The sequence below is a fragment of the Leptosomus discolor genome, chromosome 7 (assembly GCF_034619465.1).
Source record: "Leptosomus discolor isolate bLepDis1 chromosome 7, bLepDis1.hap2, whole genome shotgun sequence".
NCBI classification, from domain to species: domain Eukaryota; kingdom Metazoa; phylum Chordata; class Aves; order Leptosomiformes; family Leptosomidae; genus Leptosomus; species Leptosomus discolor.
Window position 1 is genome coordinate 55,608,301 of NC_141397.1, and position 11,506 is coordinate 55,619,806.

Here is an 11,506-nt window from a genome sequence, read left to right on the forward strand (position 1 = left end):
GGGGACCTGGTGTGAGGATCCAGCCCAGCCCTGCTTCCCCCACCCCTCCCCAGCCCCCGGTAAACTCCCAGCTGCACAAACAACAGGGAACAAGCAGGCCAGGGCATCTTGTGTTTAATAAAGCGATGACCACTTCCCCACCTTGCTGCAGTGCATGGGGGTGCTCCACAGGAAGGTCCTCTGCAGGTGCCCGGGCTGGGGGACAACCTTTTCCACGGGCACCATCTTCCCGAGGCTGCAGCCAACTTGTCGTGAGCATCACAGGCTACTCCAAAGAAGCAGCAGGTCCGATGGCTTGGGGAGGGAGGGTGTCCGTACGCCCCTGCTGTGACTCTTAAGGCACATCACTAGGTAGCTCAAAAGCTGTCTTGCTCTTGGCCTCCGACAAACCTTCCCTGGCTCTGTCTCCTCTCTGGAATGGAGTTGCGATTTAGTCTTGACAGCAGGTGAGGTGCCAAAGGATCCAGTGTTCTCCACAAAGCAAGTCTCTTATTCCAGCACAGAGGTATCACTGGCTTCTCCTGCAGATGTGCAGCTTCCATCAGGCAGCATCGCTGGGCCAAATGCGGGATGCAGCGAGGGGCACAGGACAAGAAGGCACCGGCTGCCAAGTGCAGGAAGAAGTCGCTGTTTGGGGGGACCCTTACCACAGCCGGGTCCTGCTGGACAATGTTTCAGTCCCAAGGCAGTCATGTTGGGGCAGAGGCAGCGAACGGTCCAAGAACAGCAGCAAAGCTGGACATAATTTCGATGCTAGGGGCCAAAGCTGGGTTTGAGCAGCCAAGCGAGCAATGGCGGGGGGGTTCCTACTCCTCCTTGGCCCGGGCAGAGCTGGCTGCCTTCTCCTCCAGGTGGGGAATCACTGCCTCCGTGTAAAACTTCTCCAGCTTGGGCATTGTCTGGTCCCAGAATTCTGAGTCGAACTCCACGGGGACCACAGCTGTCTCCTTCTTGGTGTGCACCACGAAGTCGGCCCGCTGGAAGTTGGTGGCCGCCAGCTGGCACTGGACCTGGGTGAAGTAGGGATGATCCTTCTTCAGGGCATAGGAGTCCCCATCCATCTTCAGGCAGAAGTCCTTGTCCTTGCAGGCCTCGCGCACCGTCCTGTTCCTGTGCTTGTAGGGACACTTCACCTCCAGCAGCCCCAGGGCCTCCCCCGTGTCCACCTCCTTGACGACACCATCTGGGCTGGCAGCGATCCACTTCTTCTCCCGGTGAATGAAGAGGCCGCAGTCCTCCACCTGCACCTGCTTGCCCAATGCCTCTGACTTCAGCGTCTCGTAGGCCTCCACGGCCGCCTTCTCATTGTGGACACCCCAGGACATGGCTGGCGTCCGCACCCCGGGGTTGGAGCTCACCACTGCCTTCAGGTAGGACTGGGGCACCTCATCTGTCCTGCCGTTGGCAAACTTGCTGTTGGCAATCCTGGGGGCCACGGAGGCAGTGATACGGTTCTCCCGCCACTCGTGCCACTTGGGGTTCCTCCACTGGCCCCGGGTCTCCTTCTCCACCTGTGAGATGTCCTGGTTCTCCACAGGGATCAGGAACCGTCTGCAGGCCCCGCTGGGGTCAGCGCCAGGCTGCTGCTTCTGCGGACGTGGGTTGGGTCTGGCTGGACCGGCAGCTCCTTTGGCATCAGGTGGCTGCTTCTGGGCTGCAGAGCAACTCCCAGCGGATGCTCTGTCCTGGTCCCCCGCAGCTCCTCGGGCTCCACGGGATGCTGTGGGTCTCGGCTGAGAGCAGCCTCGCTTTGCCCTCTGAACCTGGCTGGAGCCAGCAGCCCCGGCAGCCGGAGTCCTCCTGGACTGGCTGCCTGCAGCCATGGCCTTGGCCTGGGTGGATGAGGTGGAAGGTGGCGGTGTGGCAGGAGCGGTTTTGGAGGCAGCTGTGGCCGGCCGAGGGGATGATGTGCCGGTGGTCTCCTTCCTGGGTCTCCCCATCGCTACGTGTCAGAGGGTCTCGTGCTGTGGGTATGGAATAAAGTTGAACTCATGACCCCAAAACACAAATTTCCTTCTCTTTGGTCCCCCTTGTATTGGGTTTGCATGGCAAGGGGGGGTTGCTTCTGTGAGAAGCTGCTAGAAGCTTCCCTCATGTCCCACAGCGCCCATGCCAGCCGGCTCCAAGACGGACCCGCTGCTGGCCAAGGCTGAGCCCATCAGCGACAGTGGTAGCACCTCTGTAATAACAGGTTTAAGGGGGCGGGGGGGGGGGGTGGGGGGGGGCGAAAACAAGCAGCAACAGCAGCCGGGAGACAGGAGTGAGAATATGTGAGAGCAAGAGCTGTGCAGACACCAAGGTCAGCGAAGAAGGAGGGGGAGGAGGTGCTCCAGGCGCCGGGGAGGAGGTGCTCCAGGCGCCAGAGCAGAGGTTCCCACGCAGCCTTTGGTGAAGACCATGGTGAGGCAGGCTGGACCCCTGCAGCCCATGGACGTCCACGGTGCAGCAGGTAACTGCCTGCACCCCATGGAGGGCCCCACATCGGAGCAGGTGGATGCCCAAAGGAGGCTGTGACCCCGTGGGAAGCCTGCACTGGAGCAGCTCCTGGCAGGAGCTGTGGACCCAGGGAGAGAGAGGAGCCCGCGCTGGAGCAGACCGTTCCTGAGGGGCTGCACCCCGTGGAAGGGACCCACACTGGAGCAGTTTGTGAAGAGCTGCAGCCCATGGGAAGGTCTCATGTTGGAGAAGTTCGTGGAGAACTGTGTCCCCTGAGAGGAATCCCACACTGGAGCAGGGGAAGAGTGTGAGGAGTCCTCCTCTGAGGAGGAAGGAGCAGCAGAGACAATGTGTGAGGAACTGACTGCAACCCCTATTCCCTGTCCCTCTGCACGGCTCGGGGGGAGCAGGGAGAGAAATTGGGAGTAAAGTTAAGACCGGGAAGAAGAAGGGGGGTGGGGGGGGTGCGTGTGTGAAGGTGTTTGTAAGATTTTCTTTCTCATTACTCTACTCTCATTTGATCGGCCATAAATGAAGCTAATTTCCCCAGTCCAGGCTGTTTTCCCCACCATGGCACCCCTGCCAGCGCGGCTCTGTCCCCACGCCCTCTCTCGGGGGACTCACCACGCTGCCATGCCGGCTGGGTCAGCCATGCTCTTGCACCCCCCCCACCCCCCAACCCCGAAACCCAGCCCTTGCGTGGGGCCAGCGCTCCCGCCCCGTGGCGGCCCAGCCAGCCCAGAGGACCGGGTGCGGGGACAGCGGGGACTCCCCGGGGACGGCGACGCCGGGACGAGGGAGAGGTGCCCGTGGGTGCCAGGCGGGTCCCCGCGGGCCCGGCCCTGCGGGGAGCTCGGACACGCGTGGGGAGGCCCGCCCGGCCCCGCCGCGCCCCAGGACACCCCACTCGTGCTCTGGGTGGCCGGGGCGCGGGTCTCCGCAGCTCCGCCGGCCGCTCCGCGGTGCCGCCGCCGCTCACCGTTCCGCCACCGCCCCGGAAGCGCGTCCCGCCCGCACCACGTGCCCGCAGCGGCCCGGGGCGGGGGACAGGGCCGGAACCGGGACCGGGAGGCGGGGCCGGGGGGAGCCGGGGCGGGAGCACCCGGCCTGGCCGAGCCCCCCGCCGCTCCCCGCTAGAGGGAAGCAGCCGCTCGGCCGTCCGGGCCCGCGGAGGGACCTGCCCGGACCCGGCCGCTTCCCTCCCCGCCTGCCCTTATCCCCTCCGCTTCCTTCCTGCGCCACCGCTGCCGCCCCGACAGCAGCGACCTTTCGCTCCGGGCTGGGGACCAGCCCCTGCAGCCCCCTCCGCGCCCTGCCCAGGGCCTGCCGGGCTGGTTTCTCTGCCACGTCCTCTGCTCCCGGCCCCTCTCCCTGCTCCCGGCCCCGTCCCTCCTCGGCCGCCGCTCCTGGGAGGGGGCGCCCTGTACCCCACCGCTGCCCGCGGGCAGGGCTCCGAGCCTGCCAGGGAAGCAGCCCCGCACCCAGCCCCGCCCGGCCCCCAGCCCCCCAGCTTTGCCCTCGGGCTCCCCTGCGAAGGCTGGCACCGTGCCGGCCCCGAGCTGACCCCCAGCGACACGTCCCACCACCCCCACCACAGCCAGCCCTCGGGAGAAGGGCAGCGGCAAGAAGCCGGAGCAATAATACCCACCCTCGGGCGCGCAGGAAGCAGGGAGGCAGGCCTCAGCGGCACGGCGAGGTCCCGGTTCCCGAAACCCGCGGGGTTTCGTTTCCCGCAGCGAGCCTGGTGCCTCCTCGGCAGAGCCGGGCTCAGCTCTGCCCGAGTGAGCTCTGGCTGAGTAAGGCCAGTTGCCCCGGTGGGGCGGCTGCTGTGAGATGCCTGTGCCCGCCCCAGGGCCACAAGCCCACGCTGTTCTCAGCAAGGAAACCCAGCAGCCACCAGTGCGTGTCCCGGGTCTGTGTCAGAGCCCCGCTTCCAGCCCCATTGGCCTGTGCCAGAAACCTGGGAGGGTTTTGGTTAAGTCTGGGCAAGACCGGTGCTGGCAGCTTTCCCAGCTCCTCTCCCCGGGGTTCCCTGAAGTCTCCATGAGCAATCTCCATCTCTGCTGACATTTCCTTTCTTGCTGCTTTCTCCCTCCAGCCCCTCTGTAACGCCCTGCAGCTGGGCAGGCCAACATGGCACAGGTTCAGCCAAGGGGCAGCTGATTTTGACCAGAAACGCCACCAGCGTGCCCCTCCTCTCCCGTGGCTGCCCCTTCTCAGGATCTCCTTTAATTCGTGCCCAGGGAGGAGCAGCAGACAGCTGAACAGGACAGCCCTGCCCCTCTGCCGGCAGGCAGAGCCTCTGCAGCCCTCGGTGGGCTCTGAGGAGCCGCAGCTGTGTCCCGCTCAGTGGCTCCCAGCCTGACACCGGCTGGCATCTGCTCAGGCTTTGGGCTATTTCCTCCCATAGCCCTAAATTCGCAGGGCTTATCAGCGACCCGGGACCCGAGAGCATCCGTAAGAGCTTTGTGGTCTGTGTTTCCTCCTGTCTCTGGGTGCTAATTCAGCTCAACACACCCAGGATGAGGTGCGTGGGGATAAATACCCAGATCATGACCGGTCCCTTGGGCAGTACAGCAGCCGCTGGGGAGGGCTGCAGGGGGTGACTGGGTGCTGCTGTTGGGCGCTGTTGGGCTGAGCCTGGCCTGCAGGGTTTAACGCAGGCCTTAGCTCAGCTCTCTCCTGAGGAGCACTGCCGAGCTCTCTGGGGGTCTGTTTGTGGCTGTGGCAAGCTGCCGCAGGGAGGCTGTGGCAGGGCAGAGCGGGGACACGCACGCCTGTTGTCTGACGCTGGTGTGAGCGCTGTACGGAGCGGGATGGAGCCCGTCTGCGCCTCCCCGGGGCTGCTGCGGGTCACCGGTGGGCTGGGGGAGGCTGGGCTGCGTCCCCAGCGCTGTGCCCGCTGTGGTTCTTGTGGTTCTTCACCTGCTGGAACACCGGGGCCACAGAGAGCGTCTGATGCTGTGGGCTGGCTGAGCCCCGTCACCCCGGCTGGCGGCACAGACCCCGCGCTCGCTTTTGGATGCTTTTCTTTGCCTCCGCTTGGCCTAGAAACAACATCTCGGAGAAAAATCAAAGCTTGCGGTTTGTGGTTTTTTCTGGGGCTGGAGCGGCGGCAGCACTTGCTGTGACGATATGAGTGGGAGCCCCACGCACGCCGCAGGCTGCGTGGATGTGCTGCGGTGTGTGCTGTGCCTCCAGCGGCTGGCAGAGCTGGCGCTTGTCATGTGGGGGGGCAATATCTGGGTTAGCATCCTTGGCCTGCAGTCACGAATGAGAGGGTAGGAGAGCAGCTGCATGCTTCAGCTCTCCTCTGTCCCTGTGCAGCCCCAGGAGGGGAAGCGGCGTGCCGTGGGGCATCTCGCCCGGGGAGAGGGCATGGCTCAGCGTGCTCTTGCAAGCAGCCCAGGGACGCGCAGGGTGCCTGTCTGACAGACAGTTGTGTGGGCTGAAGCGCAGCGTTAAGGGGTCGGGAGGGGGGAGCGTGCCCCGTGCCACTGCAACGGGCGCCTTCCACTGAGAGTTTCCTCCTTTGCTCCGTCGTGCCATGGAGCCAAGGCCGTAGCCCCGCGTGGGTCAGCTTGGAGGTGAGACCCGGTGGAGAGATGCTGCTCTGCCAAGCCTCTGCTGCCGTTGCGAAATGACCTACGGAGGCCTGGGCACCGCTTCCCCCGCCGGCACTGCCTGCTCTTTCTGCCCCAGTTTGTGCCCGTGTGGCTGGGCTGGCTCCAGTTCGGTGTGGCTGCGACGGAGGGGTTTGTGGTGCCTGGGCGGGGGGGGGGGGGGGGGTGGTGCTCCCCTCTATGTGAGCTCTAAAAAGAGTGGCGGCAGAACAGCCCTATCTATAGCACAGCGAGGGAGGTGCCTGGGAGAGGCAGGGCAGGGCTCAGCTCCAAATCCGATGGTTTTCTCCAGTCCCACTTGGGAACGCGGGGCCAGCAGTGTCGGCTGAGGGATTCCCAGCACGCCCCGGGTGCTGAGATCTCCCTGCCAGCGGACGTGTCCTGGCTTTGCTGGGATTTCCTGGCCGTCTGCGCCCTCCCGAGGGGGCTTGTTGTCACCCTTGTCAGCCAAAGGCTGGGCTCTCCCCAAATCCCCCCCTGTGTCCTCCTCTTCGGGGCTGGGATTTCACTGCAGCACGTGGAAGCTGATGAGGATGGCCCCGCTTGGGACCCTCTGAGTCTGGGGTGAGTGCTCAGCATCCACCCGTGCCTGATGCTCTTGTGGTGGTCTCGGGGCAGCTGCAACCTTGCCTAGCAAAGCCGGTTGTGACAGTTGTGGCCCCTGGTAATTGTACAGGAGAGTTCAGCCGGCTGATGGGCGTTTGCGTTTTGCCCTGTGCTTTGTTTGGGGGGGACACAGGGGGCGGCTACATGTCCCGGGCAGCCCAACCCCGTGTTTGTGGGTGCCGCTGCATCACCCTGGGGTCTCAGCAGCGCCCAGTTTGGGCTGGACGTTGGCGCACTGTGGGCGCAGAGCAGCCCCCGGCAGCGGGCTCTACTCTTGGCTGGTGCCTGTCACCCTCTGGGGGTGCTGGCCGAGGCCTGAGACCTCCAACTGCCCCCCGTGAGAGCATTCTCCCCGGGGCGGTGGTGGCGGGGAGTGTGTCTCTTTAACGAGGCTGGGCTTGGAGCAGCTCTGCTGCTGGCACAGGGAGTGAGGGATGGAGCGAGGGCGGTGAAGGAGCCAGTGCCAGAGAGGGAGCCTGCAGCAGGGAGCGGCGGGGAAGGACCGCTCATCCCCGCCGGGTACCGCAGCCCCCCAGCCGGAGGGGCAGGGAACGCCACCCCCGGGGCCCAGGGCTGTGCGGAGGGCGGGGACCCAGCGGGTGCCGAGCTGAGCCTGCAGCCCTGTGTCATCCTCCTCCTCCTCCTCCTCCTCCTCCTCCTCCTCCTCCTCCTCCTCCTCCTCCTCCTCCTCCTCCTCCTCCTCCTCCTCCTCCTCCTCCTCCTCCTCCTCCTCCTCCTCCTCCTCCTCCTCCTCCTCCTCCTTCAGGTAAGGGCCGGGGGGTGGGGGTGGGGGGGAGCCTGGGACGGCGGTGGCCCGGGACCCTGCGGGTGTCGTGCAGTTCCTGGGTGCCCCAGGGTCGCACCCCCACTGCCCAGGCAGCCGCGGATCGCAGGAGGGGAGAGCGGTGGGAGATGAGGCAGCAGGACCACAAAAGTGCTGAAATCACCACCCGGCATGGAGCCGGCAGGGCTGGCTCTCCTCGCCGCTGGGAACATGCCCCAGGGCGTCAGCAACCGGTGTCCCTGGCCCTCGCCACAAACGTCCCGTGGCCGGAGGAGCAGCGGGACCCTCCTGCAGGGCTGACCCGCCGGGATGGGCCTGCGTCAGGGGAAATCCGTGGGGCTGGGAGGGTTTTTGGGGGGGGCAGGTGCCCGTGTTAGGGTGCATCGAGGGCAAGCGCCTCCTGTTCCCTGGCAGGGGGCTGCGTTTTTTCCAGGGGTTTCAGGGGCTCTGGGGAGGTGCGAGCAGCAGCACAGGTCCTGGACACGGTGGTCCTGGGTGCGGGGCGTGTGTGTGCGTGCAGCAGGCTCTGCTCTCTGATTCAACTTCCCAGCAGATGAAGCAGCAGTGCCAGCCAGGGGACAGCCCTGCCGGCTGGAGGCTCGGGCTGGGGACAGCCCTTCTCCCCATCCCCTTCGCCTGTGGCTGCCAGGGAAATCCCTTTCCCCCCACTCCTCCTCTTCGGGCTCCCTGCAAAGCGGCGTGCCCTGCAAGCAGTGGGCAGCAGCCCCGACACCTCCTGCCTCGGTGGCCTCCTGCCTGCTCCAGGAGTTGGGACAGATCCTGCCCTCCTGCCCTTGTGCCCCGTCGCAGCGCAGCGATGCAGGGCTGTCTGCAGGGAGGGGAGGCGATGGAGGCAGGGGTAATGTGGCGAGCAGGAGGGGCGGCGATGCCTCCTGGCTCCAGGCGCTGCTGCAGAGGCTTGGGCTCCAATCTTGTACCGGCCCGTGCATCTGTCACCAGCGGAAATTTCTGCTGGGTTTACCTGTGCTGGGGCTGGCCTCATCCTTCCCCGGATCTGCTCTGCACCCTCCCGACCCCAGCACCTTCTCCTTCTGGCCTTGAGTCAGACGGCTGTGGGCGGACATCCCTGGCACTGGGGCTCCCGAGCCTCTGACTCACGCTCTGCCAGGCAGTGCTGCGCTTCCTGGGTGTCTCATCATGTCATCATTGTGTATCCTGTTACCCCTCCCTGGACCCACGGCGGCAGCATGAGTCCCCAAAACAGCACGGGGAGCACTCAGGACAGCGATAGCTGGGCCTCGTCCCACTCCTCCGACTACCACGTTCTGACGGACAACGGGAGCAGCAGGAACCCCGTGGCCAGGGGGGCTGTGGACAACAGCCTGCTCGTGAGCTGCCCTGCCTTCCCCAGCAGCTTCTACGATGTGCGGCCCCAGCAAACCAAACGGAAGAAACCACCAGCAAAGAAACTCATTTTGGAGCAGGAGGTGGAGAAGCGGGTGCCGCTGAGCGCTGGGAAGGGCTTTGGGGCAGAGCGGGACGGGGTGAAGGAGCTGGCTGCTGCGCTGGAGGGACAGGTGGCTCCTGTGGAAGAGCAGCTCTTGGAGCCTTCCCTCAACCCAGCTGGGGACCCCCAGGCCAACTCCCTCCTGGAGGAGCTGATGAAGGAGGAGAAGGACTGGATGCACGGAGCGCAGGGGACAGAGAAGCCAGCAGGAGATGATCCTCAGCTAAAGGAGCACGACCCCTGCTCCGGAGGGAGGAAAAGCCCCGGTTCTTGTAGTAGCTTGGACCAAAGCGAAGGGGAAGATGCGAGCAGAGGGAGCTCCCAGCTTAGTGGTGAGTGTCCGAGGGAGCGCAGAGGGCCCTGCTGTGCTGTTGCCGGTGCCAAGTATTGTCCCTCCCTCAGCTGGAGCCACCCGTGTTGGCTGCAGGGGGGGCTTCTCAGTGGCCCAAGCCTCTCCCAGCAAGGGGAGTCCGTACCTTTGGGAGCTGGGAGGACTGAAGAGCGGCGGGCAGGGAGCTGGCCTGCCCTTTGGTAGCTCTGTGCTGCAGAGCAATGGTACAGACCTGAAACATGTCTGAAGCGGGGTGTAGGGCCACCTTGCTCATCTGGTCTTTATTTGTTTCCTTTTTTTTTTTTTTTTTTTTCTCCTTGCCCTTTTGCAACTTTAGCAGTCGAATTTGCAGCAGCTCCCAACACCAAAGCAGAAGGTGAGTGGGGGGCTGTCCCATTTAACCCCAGTGGAACTGGCGGGCCTGGCCACAGCCGGACCTGCCGCTGCTAAGGCAGTTTCTGACCGGTGTCTCTTTCCCTGACCAGATGACGATGCCTGGGATCTGATCACCTGCTTCTGCCTCAAGCCCTTTGCGGGGAGGCCCATGATCGAATGTAACGAATGTGCGACCTGGATCCACCTCTCTTGTGCCAAGATCCGCAAATCCAACGTGCCTGAGGTTTTCATTTGCCAGCTGGCTCAGTGCCTTTCCTGCAGGGCAGCAGAGGACAACCTAGTCCAAGTAGTTTTTCTGTGGTGTGGTGGAAGCTGTGACTCCCCTTCCTCCTTTTTCCTTGCCCTTTTCCTTTCCTTGGACCTTCGGGTGGGCTGTGAAGGCAAAGCCGTGGAGAACCAAGTTCTCCTCCAGCAAGTAGGTACAGCTCAGGCGAGCTCCCTCCATGCCGTGTGCCACTCTCCAGGGCGAGAGGCGAAGGGACATTGGTCCTGCTGACGCCTGAACAGACTGGGGCTCTGTGTCTCGCGGGTGTCTCTGGCTCATCAGCCTTGTTGGCTGCACAGGGGAGGTCCTTCCCCTGGCCCACGGTGCTCCTGGTTTCCTTGGCTGTGCCTGCGGCCCCACGATAGCCCTGTTGGGTCAGGAGCAGCGGTAGATGATTGCAAAGGCTGTTCTTGCCCAGCAGCCCTCCTTGGTTCATGTTCTCCAGTTGCACTGAGGTCTCCCGTGTGAAGAGGGGTGGGATTCCTGGTAGGAGACTGAAGTTATCCTCAGAGCTGGCTGTGGCAGGGCTGGGAGCCCTTTGGAAGGGGAGCAGGAGAGTGCTCTGGTTAGCTTTCTGTGTTTTCCACTCCAGTTTAAAACAACTGAAGCTTGTACCCTGTGGCCATCTCCTGCCTGCGGGGCTCTCTGTTGGAGCATGTGCTTCAACACCAGCTGGAGGTCGAGACCTGAGCTTGGATGGAGCCAGGAGCTGGGAGGGCCTTGCTTCCCAGCACTCCCTCCATCACAGGAGTAGTTGTTTGTTTTGTTTTTTTTTTTTTCCCCTGGACATGTAGAGTGAAACCTATTGACTTGTCAAGAGCGGGCCCTGAGCCCCTTCTGCTATGCAACCGCTGCTCCAGAGACACGGCCCTCTCCAGGCGCCTGGTTAAGCTTGGCAGTGGAAGGCTTTTCCCCTCTCTGTCCCCACTGTGTGCAGTGTGTGTGTGTGATCTCCCGGGGCCCCGCGTGCACTAACCGCCGGATCCCCCCTCCTCCTCACAGCCCCTCCAAAGAGCCTGGCCCACGTGCCTTCTGCACTTTCCCTGGGGGACGCAGACCCTGCTCCTGTCCCGGTGACTCTGATTACCGTTCCGGCCCTCTGATTACTGCCCGCTCTTGGTTATGGAACTTGGTAGCGATGAGATTGCAGAGAGAAATCCAAAGGCCATCCAAAGGGACTTCAGGGCACTGGGGAGATTGCTCGAAGGTTCCAGAGCACAGGTGGTCTTTTCCTCGATCTCTTCAGTGGCGGGCAAGAATACTGAAGGGAACAGGAAAACCCACCTGATCAATACTTGGCTTAGTGGCTGGTGTCATCGGTGGAATTTTGGTTTCTATGGTCATGGGGAAGTTTACAAGGCACCGGGCCTGATGGTGACAGATGGAGTTCGGCTTTCTAGAAAGGGGAAGAGGATTCTTGCATATCAGTTGGCCGGGCTCATAGAGAAGGCTTTAAACTAGGTTTGAGGGGGGAGGGGGACAGAACAAGGCCCACCAGTGATGGACCTAAGGGTGGTATGCCGATGTTGGGGGTGAAATCGATAGCCCAGCTCAAGTGGATCTCCACCAACGCACGCAGCATGGGCAACAAACAGGA

At 63.5% G+C, this 11,506-nt stretch overlaps 2 protein-coding genes across 2 annotated transcripts; one reads left to right on the forward strand and one right to left on the reverse strand.

Moving 5' to 3' along the window:
- Window positions 1-714: 714 nt before the first annotated feature.
- On the reverse strand, window positions 715-4,814 carry LOC147415288 (uncharacterized). Its single transcript, XM_086468337.1, has 2 exons — window positions 4,805-4,814; window positions 715-1,942 (listed from the first exon to the last, which is right to left on the reverse strand). The coding sequence occupies exons 1-2, from the start codon at window positions 4,812-4,814 to the stop codon at window positions 807-809; spliced, it is 1,146 nt and encodes a 381-aa protein (XP_086324463.1). The 3' UTR covers window positions 715-806.
- A 2,806-nt stretch (window positions 4,815-7,620) lies between these two features.
- Window positions 7,621-10,147, forward strand: LOC147415289 (uncharacterized). The gene is made up of 5 exons (XM_086468603.1): window positions 7,621-7,682; window positions 8,579-9,249; window positions 9,586-9,624; window positions 9,734-9,930; window positions 10,109-10,147. The coding sequence occupies exons 1-5, from the start codon at window positions 7,621-7,623 to the stop codon at window positions 10,145-10,147; spliced, it is 1,008 nt and encodes a 335-aa protein (XP_086324729.1).
- Window positions 10,148-11,506: the final 1,359 nt, after the last annotated feature.

Bases quoted from the DNA above. Each gene is read 5' to 3' on its own strand.
- LOC147415289 (XM_086468603.1), top strand. From the start codon at position 7,621: ATGGAGCCGGCAGGGCTGGCTCTCCTCGCCGCTGGGAACATGCCCCAG. The intron at 7,683-8,578 runs GTGTCCCTGGCC...ACGCTCTGCCAG, and splicing joins CCCCAGGGCGTCAGCAACCG to GCAGTGCTGCGCTTCCTGGG. The intron at 9,625-9,733 runs GTGAGTGGGGGG...TTCCCTGACCAG, and splicing joins TCCCAACACCAAAGCAGAAG to ATGACGATGCCTGGGATCTG.